We start from the raw sequence: 23,774 nt of genomic DNA on the forward strand, positions 1-23,774 counted from the left end.
TTTAACATGTGTAACGTAAACATCGCAATGACGACATAACATTACGGCATCTTAGAGAGACTCTCTCTCTTGCGCTTTATTATGTATCAAATGTTACATCTATGTATAAATGTATAAATGGTAGTAAATATACAAATATACACACATATATATATATATATATATATATATATATATTTGTATATATATAATATGTATGGCTTTATACCTTATAGGAAATTATATAGGTAGATTTTCTTATCACAATTATCTTCCGTTATGTAACTTTATCCGTCCAGTATTAATAACAAACGAATTATTCAACTTTTTGAGAACATTTGTGTATTTTCTCGAAGGTTTTTAAATTCTCCGAATTATCATCAATTGTCTCTCTGCATATATTCCTCAATTTCTTCGATCCTGAAAAATATGCACGTAAAATTTAATTCTCTTTGATCAATATTTACAGAAAATAGTTTTATACAGAATGGATGCTTACGTGCGAGGAACATCCGTCATATTTTCTACTCCAGTCTCTGTTATAAGGACATCATCTTCTATCCTGACGCCACCAAAACCGCGGAATCTTTGCAATTCTTCTTGCACGAGGAATTTTGACTGATCGGGATTGGCCAGAGCTGCATCCAGCAACTGTAATAAAAAATATTTTACTTAAAGATTAGTTTTGAAAGGTCTTTATAGACTTACATGTTAATTCTTTCTATACTTACGCAGTCTATGAAGTAGCAGCCTGGTTCTATCGTGAGAACCATTCCAGCGAGCAGTGTACGAGCGGTTCTTAGCTTCCTGACTCCTGCATCCTTCGAACGTTCAGGATGACCGGGCAGATATCCGCCGACGTCATGCACATCTAATCCCAAAAGATGCCCCAATCCGTGAGGTTGAAATACTTCGTTCAAACCTGCTCTCACCATATCCTCGACATCGCCTACCAACAGTCCGCCCTCCTTCAACGACGTCAACATGACTCTGTTCGCTAACAAATGCATGTCCGTCCAGGTGATTCCCGGCTTCGCAGCCGCGATAACCGCGTCGCGCGCCTTTAATACTGCATTGTAAATTAGCTTCTGATCTTTGGTGAATTTTCCGTTGGCCGGAAAACTGCACGTAATATCGGCCGCGTATCCGCAATAATTGCCACCCATATCGAACAGACTGCACAATGTAAAAAAATATATTATGTCACACGAACACGCAACGAATTGTAATACAAATATACATGGACATGAAGAGGATAAAATTATTTCCAGCGGAAATCTTACCACATATCTCCATCCTGTATTACTTTATTATTCGGCGCACCAGCATGACCATAGTGTAATATGGAGGAATTATGTCCGGATCCACAGATGCATGTGTAGGACACGTGCCTGCAACCTCCCGTACCGTATATATAATGCAGAAACCAAGATTCTGCCGTATATTCTGGAATTCCAGGACGCATAGAACGCATAACGACCTTGTGCGCTTCCGAACTTATCTTGCACACATACCGCAATACCTCAATTTCCTCAGGAGATTTTATTACCCGGCTATGAAACAAGAAGAAGAGAACTTATATAAATATTACATTATATATTATGAAAACTGATTTTTTTATTACAAAATTACAAAATTTATTCAGTTTAGAGTACAGTGCTTTTTTATCATTTCTTACTTTAATTATTAAACCAAAGAGATGTAGTTTAATTTAATTGTAATTTTAACCGCAAATTTGTATAAATCCACATGTCAGACACGAAATACAATGTTATAAAGCATCCTCGGCAGCATCTAGGCTTTGCGATAAGTAAGATAACAACTTATCATCGTGATCTACAAATTTTGTCAATTTTGCATAATCCAAGCATGTTACTCGAAAGCCTAATTTTCGAATTTGCCGTTTTCTCATTATCTGCGGTCCTATTAAAAATTGCGTGTTCCAGCAATAATATTCGGGCAAATGAATCAGAATTACTGTATTGACGTTTCTCTTTTTGTGTAAATTCAAATTGAAAACTAGCGTAGACTTTAAGAGCGGATGTATCAAAATATCTAAAACATAAAAGTTTATGAGGGGCAATCTGTTTAAAACTACGCTCCTGCTCAACTTTTGTTCGCCGCCAATTAAATGCGCCAGTGGTTTGTATATTTTATTAATAATACTCCTGATTCTTATGTCCAAATCTAAGGACTTTGCACTTCTGTCTAGATTAATCGGACCGCCTTGATAATCTTTACATTCTAACGACATGCTCGCATCGAACAGCTTTAATTTGGTTTTTAAGCGATTGACAATAGGCGCGTCTCTTTGAATTTCCAGTCTATTTACAAGATACGAACTAAAGACTCTATCTAAATATTTGACGGGATATTTTTCGAGATACATGCAAGAGAGGAAAATGTTTAATACATCGTTCAGTTTCAAATCTGCGAATCTTGCGGATATTACTTCATCAAACTTTTTCCAAAATTCGGTCGGATCCGGCGGTTGTATATTCAATAATCCAAAAGGCGTAAGAATCGAAGACAACAAAGTAGGCGAAATTTCCATTCCGTGTTTTATAAAATATTTTCCACATTCGGCAAGAACGTACGGATTCCTGAGTTTTAAATCTTTGCAATAATTCATGATGGAAGCGATTAAATTAGGATCTCTCGTCTCAGTGCCTATATTTGTTATGTATCTCGCCAATGCCTGCTCGATATTTTCATCGATATATTTCTTCGTGCGTAAACTGTTAATAAAATTGACGAGATCCTTTTCCGTAGAAGTAGTCATGCTCACACCTGCCCACTTACTGGCACTTGATAGGCATCCCTTTGAAGACTCTTTCCCGTGAAGGCAGTCCAATATATTAGCCATCTGCGTGCCGGACAACTTCAACCATTGTTCCGAAAGTTTCTTCTCCAAGATAATTTGTATCATGTCTTTACTTCGTTGGAAATATTTTAGCGATCTGAATAACGGCACCAATAAATCCGATTTAATATCCTGCTCTCTACACGCCAAACCTACCCATAACGTATCGACGCAATTTCTGTACTTGGGATCTCTAAAAGAAGCCAAAATTTTTACCGCTCTGATTAATTGCAGCACAGTAAATTCGCCGTCCGTAGCTCTAATCATAATTTCATTGCACATCAAGTCCTTGTAAACGTTCGTTGAAGGATTAAATTTGTCTCTCTTCAGCGCTCTCAATCCCTGCAGTATCATCTCGCTATCTCGACTTTTGACAATCAGATGTACAAGTTGTCGCAAAATAATGTTCCTATTAATGATTTCCGCGGACGATTGACCACTTGACAAGGTTTTTCGATATCGATACCATCCATTTTCTAATTCTATCATTTTCTTTAAACTTTGGAGCGCTATTCGACAGCTGATCTCATCAGCCATCTTACCCTCCGTTCCTTTATTCGTGCTCGAATTTATCGCGTCTAAAACCTGTTCTACGTCTGTATTTCTCAGACGCTCAATATCGGGGCAGAAAAGAATCGCTGTACCCTCATTCGTTTCTATACTAATACTGTGCTTCAAGGGCTTCATCACGCTTGTATTGGAAGGAGGAATATTTTCCTTATAAATTATTGCAGATTTTTTGTTTTTATTCGATACCGATATATCTTCTTTGCTTCTATTACCAAAGAGAGCTTCGATGTTGGTAATCTTTCTGACTATTAAAGGAACTTCTTGTATATGTGTACCTTCTTGCACAAAGATGTTCGTTTGAGTCAATTGTGCTCCATCATGATTGTGTGCGAACCATCTCTTTTTAAATTTGGAAATCAGGCTATACGGTTGCACAAATGCGTTTGTAGGAAATTTTCTCCAGTATATATGATTTAAGACTATCATCTATAATAGTAATCATAAATATAATAAAAATGTTATATGTAAATTTTCCTTTTTTACCTTTTTTCCTTTTTTTATTTTCGAAATATATTATAAGCATCGCATTATTCAATAATTTTTTTCAAGATCTTCATACTTGTATACGGAAAATTAAAAACATTATAAATGCGAGAAGAGTAATTTTAATTATTGTGGCATGTACGAAGTAAAAAAAATACATAAAATGTATAAAATATTCGATATCGTAACCCAATAAAAAGTTGTCAGAGATGTACCGATGCAGTGTATAATTGCATGACACGACCAGCCGATGGCGACACTGACTCTTTCAAGCAGTTGACACGCGATAATCAATAAAAAATTAAATTTAAATGACAAAAATATTTCTTATTTTCTTAATAATAATGAGATATAAAAACGCGCATTTTTAATCGTCTTAATTAAATTATAATTTATTTTAAATTTGTCTATAAGACTCATTTGTCATTTCATTCTTCTCTCTCGCACATATATATATAAATGTAAAATTAATTATCAACGCAAAATATATGTATACATAAATGTAGTACATACATATACTCACCATTCACATATTTCCGGATACAGGATACTATTATTTACTTTGAATCTGCAATAAAAAACTTGAAATTAAATCGTCTTCGACAATCATATATTCGCATTTATATTAATGTAGTTTTATTTATGTCATATTACTCACTCGCCGATACCGTCGAAAACCGCTTCGCGTGCCAATAAACCGCTATCGCTGTTTCTGCCGCTCTGCAAAGATAATTCAATCGTTCGCATCACAATTGTAGTATTATAATGGGGCAGATACATTTAGCCGATCAAAGTAAGAATAAGCTTTTTATATAATCCCTTAGGTAAGAATAATAGAGAAAGCATTCTTTATTCGGTCGGAAGCGAAACAAACGTTTCCGTGCAATCGATTTCTGCATCACGCAGGATACACACGTGATAATGTTACGTATTTCAGTAGATGATAATGTCAGTGTAAATCCTTAATGCGTCATGCATTAATTAACTGATTAATTAGCACGTTAAATTGGCGAATCGCAAGAGCACGTATATATAATTAATATCTAAATTTCAAATTATTTCCGTTTATGATAATGACTCAAAAAGTGTTTTCCTGTTATGATAATTTCTCCTTTATATAATAATCATATTTTTACGTGATTATATATATATACTTGATTTTTGATGTATATAGTGTCTATGTGTGTACTTAGTACACAATGATTTCTTGCGTAAACAATTATAAAGTTTATTTTCACATGGTTGAATTACGTGGCTGCGCATAACGTTAAATTAGTGGACAGTTTTTGCGTATACTCGCGTTATTATGGAATATATTAGTCATTTTTCGCTGAGTAATAGATAAAAATGTTTGTATGCCAAGTGGCGAGTACCGGTAATGAATGCGCTACATCAGCATTTGTTGTATCGGATATTGCAAAAGATCGTGCAATATGTCGCATAAAAATACGCGGTAGCAATACGTGTTTCAAATGTAATCGTAATTATATTCGTGGGACTGCTATATAGCTTGTCTGTAAAAGACAAGTGTTTATCAATATTGACAACGCGTATATGCAAACTGGTATAAAACTGATATCAAACTATTCTTTACTAACAATAGACTAAACACGTTATAAGTTTGCAATTCTTGATATCGCCCGATGATTCATAATTGTAAGAATGAAAATATCTTTCAACTACGCGCATTTTCCACAAGAAACTTAGTTATCTTTAATTCTCGAAATAGTTTCGATTATAAAATGTTCTCAAAATCGATATTAATACCGATATTATTATATTCTCCGAGAAAGAGAGAGTGTGTGATATTTATTACGTAATTCATCTTTGAAAGGTCAGATTCGAGAAAACCTTTATCATCTTTCTTTATATAATTAGATAGTTTATTCTGTGTCTCTATAGGTAGATATTTTGATGTCGTATGTATGTGTATATATGCGACAACACGGTTGCATGAAAGCATAAAAGGTTATATTATGACTCGCCCCGTCGTCGATTATACCCGTGCCTATTTCTGCCAAGCTTGAACCTCGGCATTAATCTTGCGCCTGACCGGGATCATGATGTAACGTCCTGTGTGGCCCTATAGTTCCCAAACTTGTCTCATTTGGCATGCAGAAATACACGATATACCCCGCCTATCGGCAATCATAAATTTCTAATCGATATCGATCGATATACATGCACGACGACAAGGCTGTAATAAGAGATAAACGGGGAAAAAGGAAACATACATATCAGCGAATAAATTTTTCATGCATATCCGAGAGAAATTACACGTGCGCCAAAAATATCGACTTTAATTTCGACGACAAACGATGAATGAGATGTGAAGCTCATTTTTCTATAAATAAATCTGAGAATTTAAAAATTGAAGATTTAAAACGAGAAAGCATTCTATCATTGGTTCTGGTGTAACAACAACAATACACACACACACACACACACACACACACACACACACACACACACACACACACACACACACATATATATATATATATAAAATATAAATGCGCGGATGTAATGTATTCCCACCGGCATGAAATCATTTTGTTTTCATTGGTATTTATCAGCCATTAAATTAGCTTTGTCACGCATGAATATCACATTGTCGAACTGTAATCGGCTTGGAAAGTATTGTTTGCAAACAATACTACGCCGTATAATTAATGATTAAAGCGCAAGAGGTAATTTCTCATATTAATTTCGTATTAATGATACATAATTTAATATTTTTCAAATTAGTAATTAATTGTAGTTCTCATCTCATCATATGCAAAATGAATTTGCTTTGTATTATTTTTTATTAACGGCACAAGGCACAGTAATTTAGAACGAAAACATAATTCGCAAGATATCTGAGTCGTGCCGTAACTAGCAACATTTGATTTCGCATATCTTACATTGTATAAGCGTTACGCTAATCTTTAAAAATAAACCAGACTAAAAATTGAACGCAGAGTCGTTTCTTTGCAACAAATAAAAAAAAATCTCGATTACATACATACGCGAAACACGTAAGTTGCGTAAGTATTACACTTAAAAACAGACTGGATCAGTTTCCAGTTTTTGAATTACATCGACAATTACGTCGATAAATCGATTTCTAAATTGGCATTAAAATAATTTAAAGGAATTATGCGACATATATTTTCTCGTTAAACACTCGTAAAATCTCAGTGACAAGAAAAATATGAAAAAAATTCTATAAACTTGCAATTATTAATAAATTTTATATAGGTTTGATTAAATATCTTTTTTGATAAAAAGATAACGCAACACATACATACACACATCTTAAAGCCTGCAAAAATGAATTTTGTAATACTAATCTCGATCTTGCTTATTGATTGAACGCTTCTTTACGCATTTCAATCTACATAGTAGCAAAAACAATTGTTTACGGCAAATGCCGAGCATTGTTCCATCTCTTATTCATGCCGAACGTCTCTCTGCGCCTTTCAGCAAAATAATACTTTCTGCGAAGCCATTAAATATTGATTTTTCCGCTGTGTTTCGTTGCGATTCGATTTATTGAACGACACTGAAAATAGAGGGAAGATTCAAGGCTGTGGCCCCTGCGTGTGGCACTGCTAGAGCTACTCGATATCTATACTAACATACAAATGATAATACGCAATCTGAAAATGCAAACGCGCAAAGTAAAATTCCTTGAGTAAATATTTTCCTTTCATCGTCATCGTCATCATCATTTGCCTATCCGACGTAATAAATAACTTCCACCGTTAGTATGCAAAAAATTTAGCATCATAAATATACAAAATTGTCGGACACACGGATCGGATTAACTTTCGGCACGAAAAATGATTTAAATTCTTGCATTAATGACATTTGCAGGTTTATTATGTTTTTGATCGATCCGACATCGTTAGATACAAACACCGACTGTTTTATGTCAATTTGCCTGACGAGACAGTGACGTGTACTATACACAACATGCAACTCAACGAATAATACAAGTCGGATAATAATCGCGTACACAGTACAATTCTTAGAAAACATCTCCGTTCTGGCGTGCACACACGAACCTTCGCGAATTTCCTGGTTTCACATAAATCATGCGGGCGTCTCTATGCAATCGCGCAATGTGTGCGAGTCGAAAATTTTAAATTACTCCAAATTGCTCTAAATTGTGCGGTCTCGCGCGACCGGTGTATTAGCAAAATTAGTTCCGCAAATTTCAATATGTCGACGATGCTAATGTCGCTTACGTGTCAAAGGTACATGAACAAGGAAAAGTGCAAGGATTGCTTTAACGATATAACATATTTGATACATAGGTCACGTATTTGATATATAGGTCACATAGACTTTATAGTATTTGAGATAATCAATGTTCCTTATTGATAACGATAACTCATGTAATTATTGATAAACTTGTATCGCAATATTATCGCGACAGAAAAAGAGAGAGAGAGAGAGAGAGAGAGAGAGAGCTTATATATAAACAATTTTTAAAATTATTTCTAAAATTATTTTAAAAATATTTTTTAAAAAATGATAATATATATATATATATATTTAAAAAATGCAAAAATGTAAAGAATATATCTACTTATTGTTAGATAAAGTCAATATCAAGAACTACTTGACTCCAACTGATTTGAATGCAGTTATTTAAAGTTCCATTGTGTCCGAATGTTGTAGTATCTAAACGCCCTATTATTCACAAACATTCTAATATCTGTATAAAATATCTCTACATGTAAAATATTTTCTCTATTTCTATTAAAAGACACGCACGGCAATTATTTTCTAAAGATATAGATATGAAAGAAAAAGAATATCAAAAGAAAAAACGTTAATGAGATGTAATAATGCGCGTTTACAAAAAATTTTGTTTGATAACAAAACATGATATAACGCACAGTCATCTTGGAAAATTACTTTAAATATTTATAGAGTATGACTAATTTCTTATTAGCATATTGTCCCTACATTTTGTGACCCCCAAGTGCCTGTATTTACTTACTAAAAACGGAGTACCTTTTATATCACCGGTTCTAATCGATACGGGAAGTCGACTATATTTTTCAAACTTTGTGTGCGAAATTTATTTGCGGTGGCGCGTTATCAGATAAGCATTTCCACGTCACATAGTAGTATGGGTCGAATCGTTCGTAAATAGTGCCGGTTACCCAGTTACATTGTCATTGATGCATTGCCGCTAGGGACTACAAATTGTTGTTCGTTAGATAATGACAGGTTGAAAAATTCATCGGCTATTTTCCAACGCGAGTTATGAACACGACATATGTGCTAGAACAAAGCAGCGTGCGAGGTTGCACGAAGTCGCAGATGGAACAAATATTCTATCGTATTTTTTCATACTTTTATCGCAGAGCGCGCGTTATCAAGCTTCAGGTGAAATTATTCTACGTAGTATCGTACTTTTTTTTTCATAAAATAACGTAGCTTTGCTTCCGCTTATTTTCTGAAAATAAAAATTAACAAAACTGGGCTTGACACATAGACCGAGATAATGTCAAAACACGGAAAATATAAAAGCGAATTACAGAAAATAGAAAACAAATATGATAATTCGAGCAAACAATTCGTTTACTTTTTCACTTCTTTCTACTTTCGACTTTCTCGAGGAATAATAAAATATACCGAATAAAAGCGGCATATCTTTATATGCATCGTTTATTTGGTAAACGAAAGTGAGCCGGTCTAAGGAATGCATTCTGGGATTCTGCTAAACCTACTGTAATTCTAATCCGCGTAGCAACAGGGCAACATTTAAATGCGCGTGCAAACATGTACGGTATTTCCATGAGATATTATACGCGAAATTTTTGCAATACTCATTTAGCGGGCTCTGTAAACACCAGCAGAATTGGTAAATCATCCAGTAAAGGCGACGTCAGACGGTGCTCTCGCTCGACAAACATTCACCGAGTCGTGACAAATGTCGTATCGTGCAAATGAAGCAGGCTCGCGAGGCTCCAATCGCAGATGACAATACGACAAAAGTTCGCAGGTACGCACGTACAGAATGCATTTACATTCGTCGAATGTTTGACGAAGGAGAGCGTTTCTGAAGCCGTCTCGATGCAAGCGACTCACAACCAGTCGACCGATGTAACTTTCTCGACACATTGTAGAGGCAGACAGTCGCGAAGGAGGCGAAGGTAAACGTCACGAGGCACGCCACGGCGGATCGCTTATTGCGAGACACACACACACACACATATATTATACATGTGACAGAAGGTGCTCAACCTGAGGATATTTGATAGTTTCATTTATTTCTATTTTATAGCTTATCGACACTCATATATTGCTAATAGTAAGCAATGGATCTTTTTATTATGCTACATAGAAAAAAAAATTGTTATTACAAAATCGGGTGGTCATTCTAGGTTCCAAAATATTCTCAAGTTGAGCATGTTCCCGTGCCTGAAGAGAAGGCAGGCGTTCATCAAGAGAAGTGGTGAGCATTTATCTGTTCCCAAGTGCGACTTACCAGCGTGAGCAAAAGGCGCGCTCGCTTTTCCTTGAGCACGCGCGCAATCTCATCGGTGTAGTAAGTCTCATCCACGCAATATCGTTCCTTGAATTCATCCAGGGTGTATAATTTGCCTTCCCAAATCGCATATTCGGGCGGTAACCTCGGCACAAAGAGGATCGAGATGCCGTTGTCGAGGTCGAAAGCGCCGTAATATCCTGGCTCCTCGGCTCCGAAGCACCATTGGAAAAACGATTCCTGATAAAGAGGACAAATAATGTGATATAAGACAAGTTACCGGAAAGCTCAACAATGCTGAATAATGAAGGAGTTTTCGAAACAAATGTCGCATAAGAAAATGACAGCAGAAAATATATGATCTAGTACCTTTCTAAGTAATTATCTAGAAGTGGTACACGCAATACTTTCGACCATTACATGGAAACTTTTGCGCTAGATACAAGTTGCGAAAGATGCAAATAAAGATAAAAAAATAAAGAAGGTATAATAAAATATTCCTTATTACGAGATAGTTGTTGACGCGCGCATAATTGACATGGAAAACAATGTTCGATGAAATAAAACTGTTTACATCAATGTTTACGATGTCACTATGCAACGCTTCCGTTTTTAGAGCCAAAATCCATTCTCGAAAACGAATTTATTTACTCTTTCGAAACAAATAGGTCATCACGCGATATTACGTGAAAAATCGATACCTTTATAATGTTTTCGCCGACCGTATTTGAGAAGACACAATGATATTATTCCGGGGCCACGTCATCGAATCGACGCCAGGTCATCTCCCGGTCGTTGTAGGATTTTTCTCGACGACTAATAGACGACGTTTCACAATTGTACGCGAGGCAAAGTACTGGTGTCCATTTCCCGCACGAACAAAGGATACAAATCGGACTCTCTCTCTCGTCTTTCAATAGCCAATTCGTTTTTTTCTGTTATTTTTTAACGCGTCAAAAATATTACAATAGATTCCCCGTGGCGATCTCACGCCCGGCTGCGGACCTCAAGTTCCTTCGACTTCGAAAAACTTTGTACAGGAAATAAGATCACGCGAGTGTGTCCGTACGCGGCCACCTCGACGCTTCCCCTTTACCTGAGAAAGGCGAAGCGGAAATGCCATTTCCACTGTTCGGCCCTTTTTACCAGGTCGAACCGTCGAGGTCGAATCGTATAGATGCACCTTACAAAGACACACATACATTTCGTGGTTGTAAATTCATTGATGTTCCAGGTTAAAGTTTTCTAGATTTTGAATAGGAATTTTTTAGATTTGAAATAGAAGCGGGATTTTATGTGATGAAAAATAAGAAAAATCAGATTTTGTCCGAGAAATAATAATTATTTGTAAAAAATCATTGGGGTGTAACATTCAATCTCATTTATGTCAAATTTTATTGTAATGAACTATTTCTCCATTTTAAATATATAGAATTCATTGATCGGCTGAGTTATATATTGATTTTAATTAATTGATAAAAAAAGCAAATCAAAATAATTTAAAAAAATACATCTTAATTATTACTTTTTACCTAGAAAAATATGTGTTTAATCATGCTCTGAGAAAGAAGATTTTATTTATATTATTGGACTTAAGATAAAATGATCCAGGGTTAAAAAGGAGTATGGTCGCATGTGATGGGAGAACAAAGAAAAAAAAACAAATGTGGCAGGTGCAGTTGCACAAAGATGTGTGTGTGTGTGTATATTATATACGATGCCACAATATCGTTTTAATAACATTGGCGGAGGCAGCTGTTGCTGTCGTCGTCATAAGTTCCAAAAAATCCGGCAGATCGGAATTCCAAGGGTGAAGCTATGAGAAATGAGTCGAGCGAGTCGTAATGCGTTGTGTTTGGGTTCAAGAGCTGAGCCTTCCTTCACTCTCCCTCCCTCCCCTCCCCTCTCTCTCTCTCTCTCTCTCTCGCTTCTCCTGGTCATTCTCGGGGGCTCTCATTTCCGTCCGATGCTGGGCAAGACAGAGATAGAATATGAGGAGAACGAGAGAGAAGAGAGAGAACGTCTTGAGAACGATCGGCCATCAGGTCAACGCGCTCTCGGCGCAACCAGCAGGTATTATCTTAAGGAAACTGTGTGTATGCATATAGATATGTATATATGTGTATGTATATGTATGTATATATATATATATATGCATACATTCGCACATTGGCGCGTGTATCTTGTAAACGTGTGCAAACTAGCAGGGATATCTATATTACTTTCTGTAGAGGTATTTGGTATTAACGCGAATAATTTTCATAAACTTTATTTTCAGATCTGTATTTCGTGTACAGAATATTTCTAAAGATTATATAATAATTTACTTAAAAAAAATTATCGGTCTTTTTTTTATTATTAATTGGGTTCTTCCTCTCCGCTCAAAATTCGGACAAAGCCGGAAACGCGAACACGGCATTAAGATGCACGAACAACTGCATTAAGAAAGAATTCGGCGAGACGAAAGGGTCTCGTATTGATCGCAGAATCCCGCAACAATGTATAGGTACCACGATATCGAATTCAACTACATCGTTTTAACTGGCGAGAGCGCGCTGCGTAACAAAGAAAGGAGCGATCCGCTATTCGCCAAATTAGAAACTGGAACACCACCTTGATTGCACGCATACAGGATGTCCCAGAAGCACCGGATGTTCCCCCAACCGCGGATTCTACAACAAATTTCCTGCCTATTCATTTCTGTGGAAATTTTTGCGAAACCCTTGCCATGATCTAATATACACGTATTTTCGAATCATTGACGTTAAATATGTATTTTCAAAAAATTTAAGCGTAGATTAAATTTTCCTGTCAAGATTATAGAAAATAATACTGGAAAACGCGTGTACGAGGATAAAAAATATTTTCTTCTCTTCAACTCGAAACACAGGGCTCACACGAGTTCGGTCTAAACGTCGTCTAGAAAGATCAAGAATGACGCAAGCATAGTACAAATTTGAACTGGTCTGGCACACCTCGAGATAATATTCACGCGAAAGCCTATAGCATGTATAAAAATGCAATAAAAGAACAGAAAGCAAATTCACCAATCACAATCCAACATTTTTCTCGGAAAAGAATTCGTTTTATTTTAATTTCTACTGACTCCATTTCCTCATCATAACTTTAACTTCCGAAAATATCATGTGATTAAGACGAATTCCATCGAACTTATATATTTTTTACTTGTTCATCTTACGAGTTCATGAAACAGAATGATTTCGTCACATGCATGATCAATTCATGATAACATTGAATGTAATCTAGGCTGAGAATCGAGACGCGATTGCAGATCCAACTAAATAATGTGATTTTAACAGTTGCGTGTTTAATGAGCTTGTAAATTAAAAAATAAATTAAGGAACAAAAAATATGGACAGTTATTTTTAGATTGTCGATAGTAATAAGACAATCACAATGAATAAATTTCGAGCAACGCAAGCAGTTTGAATCACTTGTATTCGCGCAAAGATAGCTCGCTAAGCACATCGGCTCGAGTTCCATTTCACAGAGAAAGAAAGAAACGGAGAGAGAGAAATAAAAAAAGAACGAGAGAGAATGTGCATATATATATGTCAAGAATTTTATCGTGAACTTAATAAACTTATTCTCTGGTAAAATTAATAAAATTCGTATTAAAAATATTTTAAGAAATAAATGAAAAAATATATTTTATCGTGAACTTAATAAACTTATTCTCTGGTAAAATTAATAAAATTCGTATTAAAAATATTTTAAGAAATAAATGAAAAAATATATTTTTAATATGTATAAATATAAATGCAGTTTTACTAAAATAGATAGAAAAACTCTTATTTATTTCACAATCCATTTCTCGAAATATTCTTGGAGTACTTCTTGGAGTCCTTCAAAAATTGCGGTCAAATCCCAAACAATGCAAGCGTCTGGAACACAAACGAACGAAACGGTCGTGCGTTTTTCTAGAGTGTGCTGTCCGAACGGTACCTTCTCGGTTCTAGTAAAGCGAGTTTTAAAGGCAATCTGCCAGATCAGCCGTCTGCGCGCCAGGAGCGTGTCTCGACCGGATCGTCACTCGTGCCATCGATTTTCGGCGTCTCGCGCTTTGACAAGAACGTGTTTTCGCCGATGTAAATATAGCGGATCTCCATTTACCAGAATAGTTTAGTGGAGTGTAATAGTCTAGAGTTCGTGTAAAACGGAAGTTTATAAATTTCCAAATAGAAATTTTTATTCTATTTACCATCAATATGAAACAAATACACACATTACCGTTTTAAAAATTTCAAAAAATAAAAATAATGGAGCAAAAAAATATTATTGCATTATATATGTGTATACGATACAAAATAGTAAATTAAACGATGCTAATAAAATATTGTATTGAAAAACTTCGAAATGATATATACTTCAAAGCATACACAGTCTTATTTTGCGAAAATTTTGCAATGCTTATCGCATGATAAGGCAGATAATAATATTTGGCCTCCACACATCTCTGACTGGATAAAATTATCTGATATCAGTCAGACTGTGTGCATGGGAATAATTTCTGAAAAAATTCCACTATAATGAATGTAATAAATTTTTATTATAAATATAGTAAAAGTAATTAGTAAAACAAATTAGTTTAATGCAATTTAATCGGGAAGCATTTTTTTAATGTACTATCGCGTAGATTCAAGGTTTTTTATTACGTATTTGCATTTCACAACATGTGATAAGCTTTCTGTAAATAATAAAAAGTATGAGAGACTTTTCTGTAATAATCAATATAATTGTTTAATGTATCATCATACACAGTTAATATGTTATCACCTCAAACTTCCTGCAACCTTGTACAGTCATTGTGCTATTTTTACACCGATAACTACCGATAATTTACATTTCGTATACAAACATATGGCGATAAATCGTCCGAGTTCGGCGAATTGAATTCACAGTTATATTCGCCCGCGGTTTTAATCTCTCTCGTTGAAATAAATCTAATGAATTTTCTCACATTGATAGCTATGGCTATTGAACACTTTGCGGCGAACTCAATTGTCTTTACGGTCGTTACCTCAGTAGGGACGTGCGACAGAAATAGTCGTAAAAGTCAGACCACGTAATTGCGGTTGAATCTTTGGAATCTTCGTCTTCCATCGGTCACACGATCGAGTATTTTGTTTCTTACACGATACACCTAAGAGATCACGAAAAGGAAAAACACTTTCTCGTTCCTTCGATCGCCATTCACACAAATATTATTATGTCCGATGATATCACAATCTAGAAAATTCCATAATATGATAAAATATTCTATTGTAAGCGATATTTAGTTTAAAATTTTGTAAACGTAAAGCTCTATCGAGATTTATCTTTTGAGTCCACATTCAAAAATTTTTACTATTAATTTTTTTTAATAGTCTTCTTTTTTTAATAGTCTTATCTTTGCGCATGTTATTTTTTTTTAATTACCGACTTGTATATTTTATATAGTATATTTTCATCGACCTGGCAAATGCTAAAGGGCATAACAGCAAGCAAATACATACCTGTCGGAAGGGCCAGTTTATGTCGGTATCGTTGAAAGGAACGTCCACGCCACCCTGGAGAAGGACGAAAGTGCCTGCGGCAGAAGCTTCGCTCTTTGCACGAAGACGTGAGATGAGTCGATCGCGGTTATTGCGAAAAAGTGACATGGGTACTTTTAACGTCTCCTTATGTCGCCAGAAGTGAGATCCTGTGGCGCATCTGAAATTACATTTCAGATATATCAATAATATATCGACAACAATGTACTATTACAGAAAATAAAAAATGATTGCGTATATGTGAGCAATTATGTTAATGCTAATAATATTATTCCAATTTTGTATTCAAACTTTTACATCTTTTATCATTAACTTTGCGTTATTATTAGAAACCGTTAAATGCTAATACGAGGACGTTAAATGGCATCTAATGTTACGATACGCCGCTCGCAAATAATTATTTTGCTTCCGATAATATCGCTAAAACTTTCTAAAAAGAAAGTAGATCCGTCATGTTTATCGCTTCGTTGTCAGCTTACTCATCGATGCCTCCACTTTTGCAACACCTTTAACACGTGCATTTAGATGATTCATAAGAGTTGCATCACACAAAAGTGATGAATCGTGTACGTAAAAACTCTTATAAAAAAAAGTAAAAAAAAACAGTTATGCACACGGCTTATAAATAACCATTTTACATATAATTGAGTAGTCCTGATTTCGTACGTATCTGCAGAGATTTTTCTTCGATAGATTAATTGTAGAATTGATTTGAATAAATCGTAAATAAAGATGACGCAAAAGAGCTGAAAAGGCGTGCAGAATATGACTGGCAAGCATACTAATTTTATTAATTAATTAGCATGCTCATGCGATTTAAAGTCATCATAAACGATGTGCAGAATATAATCTCGATTAAATCTGAAATACCCATGACGTCATCGGAACTTTTTAAAGTAATTTATTATTATTCACGCTTTTCTAATTTTGTAAATTTTAATAATAAGACAGATAATGATAAGATCGTATATCTCGCTCATGATAAGATCGTATATCGCATATCTCGCTCATGATAAGATCGTATATCTCGCTATTTGACGGCTAACATAAATAAATTATACAGCGCGAGAATAAATAAACTGCATAATAGGATGGTTGATTTCGCGCGACCTCGCGCACATGTATATGTATTTGGTTTATATTTAAGCCGTGTCATTGGACGGCTCGCGTTTCTTGACTGACACAATTCTTGTTCTGCCATATCTTCGGGACGAAACGTATGATGGCATACGGAAAACTTGGATACGCTAACGAGACGCACGCACGTAATGCGTACGTATATATATATATATATATATATATATACATATATACACACTCGTTGTATCTAATTGTAAAATTCTGCACCCCCGTTGTTGCAGTATTTAAACTTTCTTAAACCCTACGCGTGTACTAATTTAGCCGCTTGGAATCGCACGCGTGCGTCACTTTTAACTTATCTATTCGAAAATTATATTTAACTTGGCAGTTCGTACTGCTAGAGAGAGGGCAGAAGAATTCATATGCAACAATGTGGAATATAGAGATCTATATATATATATATATATATATATATATATATATATATATGATCTATTTATATATGCATTGTATACGCGGTATTTAAAATTCAATGTTTTAATATATGGACTCTAGTTGGATCACATATAAATTAAATTTTTTAGAAAAACACACATATATATATATATATATATATATATATATATATATAATAATTTATAATAAATAAATTATATAATAAATTTATATATATATATAAATTGCTAAAAATATAAATATATAAAAATATATAAATATATAAAAAAAGTTTATAAATATATAAATTGCTTAATTTGATCTTTATTACGTATTTAAGTTAGGTCGGATATGTAGAGCAAGATAGAGAGAGAGCCGCTATTCGACATCGAATAAAACGGTACGTTCTCCATGAAAGAAGTGAAAGCATCATACGGGTCAGATGCATCGAGTATCTTCTGTTAACTTTTCGCATAAACACTTCCGCCAGCTTTCCAGTTTTGTGCACGAAATACACCGCTGTAAATATCCAATATGAAAGTTCCGCGCAAAAATATCCTCGAAATACAAGGCAAGTTTTTCTGATATGACGAATCATAAATCGCTCGTCGTACGTTATTGATTATTAATTTCGTTTCGCGTCTGGCGGCGTTATGCAAATAAAATTTGATATCAAGCAGACACATTTCACATGATCATTTTAATGCAAAGCAAACGGAATAAAGTGACATCTTCACACGCTGATAACCACAGGCGTGCGAAAGAATTATACTGAGTAATCAACGCAGTTAAATATATCGCGAATATTATTTTCTCCGGAAAATGATATCATATTACGTTACAAAATGTCACGTTACGTTTCCAATTAAAATATTAACGTGATTATCTAATCTCGTGGAAAACAAGTCGTTTTCTTTCGACAATGTTACGCGTTGCAATAACTTTATACATAGCTTTTAGTTTTATTAGAATCGTTCTTATCACGATATATAATAACACTGTTTCGATAAATAATAACACTGTTTATCGACGAGAAAGAAAGAAGACAAACCGATACGCATCAGCTGTTACGTAAAACCGTTGACATTGAAGCATATAGATGAGCAATTTGGAGTGGCTCAAAATTTAAAGGTCTGTAAACAGCGCCGATAATAATTTGCCGTTTTGTTTACTGTGATACGACTTACGTGACATGACATGGCGACAGCTGCGAAAAAATCGATAGTACCATGAACCTCGTTCTACTTTAGTTATATTATCGAGAATCAGATTGTACGAAAAGAAAACGATGTAGCTTTCCACGCCAAATATTTTTAAGTAACAGCAATTATCAATAATTTATTTAGTAAAAATATAAAAATAATAAAAAAAATAAAAAAATTGTAAATAATAAAATAAAATTATTAGCATTTTCTTAAATTATTCAATGACATATAAAAAATTGTTACTTCATTTTTAAATGCAATCTTGTGCTATATGTTTAAATTTGCGGTTAATCTACAAATAATTCGCAGGAAAGTTAAACGCTAACCTCTCGAAAATTGCTATGTAAACCGAAATATAAAACTGTCTGTATTTTTAAAAGATATGATCGTTTCACGCGAAACGACCATGTTCACGTTTAGCATAATTACGAACAATGTAAACAACACGTCATTAAATTCCACACGCAAATCTAACAACCTAGAAACCTTTTTAAAACAATTGTTTTCTATAAAAAAATTCATTCTTCGCGGCCGCGTGACATTAACAATATGTCATGTCCGTCAATAAGCGCAATTACGTACATACATGTAAAATCCTTGTATGTCAAATTATTATTTTTTACTTAGGATAAAAGATGCTTAAATCGAAAATAATTGAAAACTATTACTTCTCTTTCCCTTTTCTCTCTCTCTCTCTCTAAGCTTTTATTATTATAGTACTTCTATTATAAATATTTCTAATATAATTACTAAGGATGAATTAATCAACATGAAAAGAAACCTTCAATTATTTCGACTACATGCAACGTTACGGTTAGAATCGCGAGGCATTTATTACAGTTTCGATCGAACCCATTATTACATCCCGTACAAGTGCTGTTATCAGACAGTCCAAAGGTCAATGCGATTCTAACGGAGCGAGCTTCGCGGAGCGCCATAACCTCAAAATCTGGTCGAGTCAGGGGAAAGCGAGCTCGATCGAGCGCGATTCTAGCCGCGGGCAAACTCGAGCAATTTCGCAATTCAATCGCGCGAATACCATCGACGCTCTATTGCATTGTTTAGTGGCAACATTATAGCAAATTCATATCGTTCGTTCGCAAGATCATCGATTGACTTCTCTTCTTCGCCAGTATAAAAACTAACAATTGAAATTAATGTTTTAGATAATTTCAAAATTAATTTTTCATATCATATATATAAAGAAAATAGATCACTCTCCAAACACTCTCGGAGATCATTTTCGCGCACGACTCTAACGTGAAAAAAAAAGCCTATCGCATGTATTTTCGAGCTGAAAGGAAAAAAGTCGCGTGTAAGCTTGCTACTGCAAAGGAACGATGAAAACAACGCGGTTATATAAATCATGTAATATACATACGAGTCCGTGTGATTAGTCTCCGCCATGTTGTTTGTAGATGATAGCCGCGGTATATGCGTTGTCTCCCGTCAAGATCGTCTTGTCGTAAACGAAGCCGTTGGCGATGATCGGGATCGATGAACAAGAAAAACGACGGTTATTGTCCGCGAGGCTATCGGAAATTATGTTTCTTTACACGTAGCACATCGCGTATCACCTCCGTTATCGAGAGCAACGACGACGCGTGATCATCTGATAGCTCGGTCCGTCGGTCACGTGATCGCTGTCAGCTGATCGCGCCGCGCGGCGACCGACAGCAGCCGATGACAGCCGAGCGCGAGCACGTGATCATCTGACAGTTCAGCGGGTGGTCGCCGGCGCGCGGCGGCCGACAACAGCCGATGATGGCCGACGGCGGCCGAGTCCGAACGATGACGCGATCTGACGCAATAATGCCGCCGTAGCATTCTTGTGTACCAATTTTTAAAGATACTATGTGTTTTCGTATTTTTTTTAAATAACACTTAATGTACTGATATCGTAAAAGATAATATAAGTGTTATTTAGAAGAATGGATTTATTTTTAATGTATACGTATATATATACTACAAATATTATTTTTGTTCATAAAATAGATAAGTGAACAAAAATAAAAGAGATAACGAAACTCGCAGATTATGTATTTATTCCGTCAGAAATGTAAGAAAGATTTTTTTGAAAGATGAATTCGAGAATTAAAAAAGAAATCAAAATTTGAAACTATATTCATATTCTAGTTCCATTAGCCACAATTCTCGGGTATGACGGAAGACTAACCGTGATGAACATGTTAATAAGAATCGAAATCATTATAATATAATGCATACACATTGTTTTTTTTTTTTTAACATGCAACTAGGTCGCATCGCGTTTGCTATCTCGCGCCGAAATCTGTGTCAAGACACAGACAAGGTCGATATCTGTTATTAGATGTTCGAATTGTTGACTTACGACATGTGTCGCTGATTGTGCCGAAAACAAAAAAGATTTATATCAAATTTGTCGCTTTATAATTGCGTATAAATGGAAAAAAACTTCGGACATTGATAAGAGATTTTTTGTGATTGTCGAGTGAATCTCTTGTTTCATATCAATGAAAACATTATGTATTATTAGTATAATAATCTTGCGATAAATGCAGATTATGATTTGCGTTATCTCATGTATTTCGAGAATAACGTAACGTCTATTGATCCGATGTTTCTCGGTTGGATAATGATTGAAACTCGATGATTCATTATGAATCCGACTCACATGCGTGTATATTTTTTATTATTATATATATTAATAAATCTGATCAGATATTTTGCTTTATTTTACCGAAATTCAGAAAATATCTCGAAATGAATATGATGAATGGAGTTTTCTTTCGACGATAGATATCGTTAAGCAAAAATCGCTTAACGTGAAACGCGATGCCGTCTCGCGTACAATTATAGCGCAAGGTTTTCTTTCAAACACTATAGTCGATGTAGAATCCTATTCTCAGTTTACAGACGACAGGCTCGAAGAAACTTGCCTGAAGGTCACGCAAACGTTACACGTATTATATAAGGTGCTATTTGTTAATACGAAACATGATAAAAGGTATCTAGTTATCATCGACAAAATCAATTGTAGAAATTGTTGGAACCGAACATTGCTTCGGACTGAAAAAAAAACGAAAAAAAAAAGATTTTATTAATTAAAATTCGCAAACTGCATCGAATCACTTATTGTTATTTTTATCAGTCGATTAAAAAACCTTGATATAACAATAAAGAAATCAATTCTTTCAGGCAATTTAACTCTATCACAGCTCCCTCCTTGGAGATGTTTTATCTTACAAATCGCTTAAATTATGTACAGTTAACGTGACAATATTCACGTATATCAGATACGTAATAAGTTATCGCGTATTTTCGAAAAATCGAATGAAAATGATATCAGATGAATATTTGTAAAAGAGTGATCTTGATAATCAAGAAATATCAAACTTCGCTGAGAATGTACGTGATATATATATATATATATATATATATATATATATTGCATATTTATATAGAAATATACGAAAATATTACAAGAGAAAATTTTAAATACGCTCAGTCTCAGAAATTCTCTACATTATTATTAATAGACAAATATTTCTCGCGCGAATATTTCTATTAATGTAAAATTAACATCTATGTCACACGAATCGCGACGGCAGATGGTAGACAAACGTATAAATGGACGTTCTTGAATTAGGTCAAGCTAGTTTTCCACCGCTTATTTTCGCGCTGCGTATAACACATGCGTATCCATTGATTATCTCGGTTACGCGATAAAGCGAACAGCAACGACTCGGTAAATAGGATTATCCGGGAAAATTTAATTGCATAAAAGAAAAGTAAGAAATATATATATGTGTGTGTGTGTGTGTAATCATACACACACATACACACACCTCTTCTCATATCGATACGCGTGTTGCTACAAATTTGCTTTCTGACGAAACGATCACTTTGTTAGCCAAGATTTCGTAATTCATAATTTCGTGTTTGCATCGAATAAACTAATAACTAAATAAATAAAATAAACAGCTGAATTTACTTGTCGATTTGTTCAATTTCTAGAAACACAGAAGTACCGCCAGTATTCGATAAAATCTTTGACAATGACCACGTTGACATGACTCGCGAAAACAACCGACTCCCAACTATCTTTCCTTTCGAATGCTGTCTCACGATGACATTTGACTTTTCTGCAAATCGAGCGAGCTTGTTAACCTTTCCAATCCCGGAATTTTCTACTTATAAAGAATAAGTATTTACGATTTGCACTCCAGTAGCAATTATTATACTATCAGAATATATATCGCGCATAACATTTTTAAATATTAATTTTTTACAATTCTCAAGTATCTATTATTTATTAATAAGTATTGTAAACATAGTATCATATTATTTAATTATAAAAATGAGATAATAAAATGAATAAATATCAAAAGGTAATATAAAATATATAAAAATAGATATGGCAAGTATAATAATATAGTCACGCGCTGCCAAGTTTTTCAGAGTTTAAATTGTTTAAATTAAATTGTTTCAAAATTTTTTAAGTCAAGATTCTAAATAATAGTGTCATTATACATGTACGCAACACAATTGTGTTGCGTTACGTATCGACAAAACAGCTGCCTCGTATCCGAAGAATGAGCATCAATTTCTAGAAGACACGAGTTAACATTAAATGACTTGCCTGAAATCGACAATCGACCCTTTTCTTTCTGTCTCTAGTTGCCGCTTTCAAGCCAGAACCGTCGAATAAGTGGCTAGTAAAACTATGTTGGTTTCATTTTACACCCGCAAAGATCTTTAAGAACCATAATTTATAGCTGCTATTATTATTAGTCATTATCGTGCAGTCAACTCTTTTGTGAGAATTGTTAGGAAACATTCTAACAGCTCTCTTGCTATATGTCGAGGAGAAAAATCGAGCTTGCGAGGATTTCGCTGCGTATTATTAAAGGAAATAATGTTCACAGAACCGGGATAATAAACGCTCTTAAAGGTTTGCAGGATATCAAATACCGCCGTGGAAAATCCGAGATATATCGCGGTTTCATGTAACACACGAACGGTTTATCACAGCGTTTCGCGGTTACCATCAACGTGAGATAAATCGACGAACGTAAAGCTAAAAGCAAATTTCTAGAAGCTGGCAGAGAATACCTTCAATCCGCGCCAAC

The 23,774-nt window shown here is 34.7% G+C and overlaps 1 protein-coding gene across 7 annotated transcripts; it reads right to left on the reverse strand.

Annotated features, from left to right (window-relative positions):
- Nucleotides 1-36: 36 nt before the first annotated feature.
- LOC145965993 (xaa-Pro dipeptidase-like) lies at nt 37-23,774 on the reverse strand. Of its 7 annotated transcripts, none has more exons than XM_083089667.1 (9): nt 23,758-23,774; nt 15,905-16,103; nt 10,389-10,628; nt 4,554-4,615; nt 4,419-4,463; nt 1,263-1,532; nt 711-1,155; nt 479-630; nt 37-399 (listed from the first exon to the last, which is right to left on the reverse strand). In XM_083089667.1, the coding sequence occupies exons 2-9, from the start codon at nt 16,049-16,051 to the stop codon at nt 360-362; spliced, it is 1,401 nt and encodes a 466-aa protein (XP_082945793.1). In that variant the 5' UTR covers nt 16,052-16,103; nt 23,758-23,774; the 3' UTR covers nt 37-359. The 7 variants fall into 7 exon arrangements, 5 of the variants coding, with proteins under 5 accessions (XP_082945793.1, XP_082945766.1, XP_082945802.1 ...); XM_083089640.1 differs by lacking the exon at nt 23,758-23,774 and adding an exon at nt 20,045-20,324; XM_083089676.1 differs by lacking the exons at nt 10,389-10,628; nt 23,758-23,774 and adding an exon at nt 20,045-20,324.

Source organism: Camponotus vicinus, unplaced genomic scaffold (genome assembly GCF_025532165.1).
Source record: "Camponotus vicinus isolate PSW18456_S1 unplaced genomic scaffold, iyCamVici1.0 SCAF_1, whole genome shotgun sequence".
Taxonomy (NCBI): domain Eukaryota; kingdom Metazoa; phylum Arthropoda; class Insecta; order Hymenoptera; family Formicidae; genus Camponotus; species Camponotus vicinus.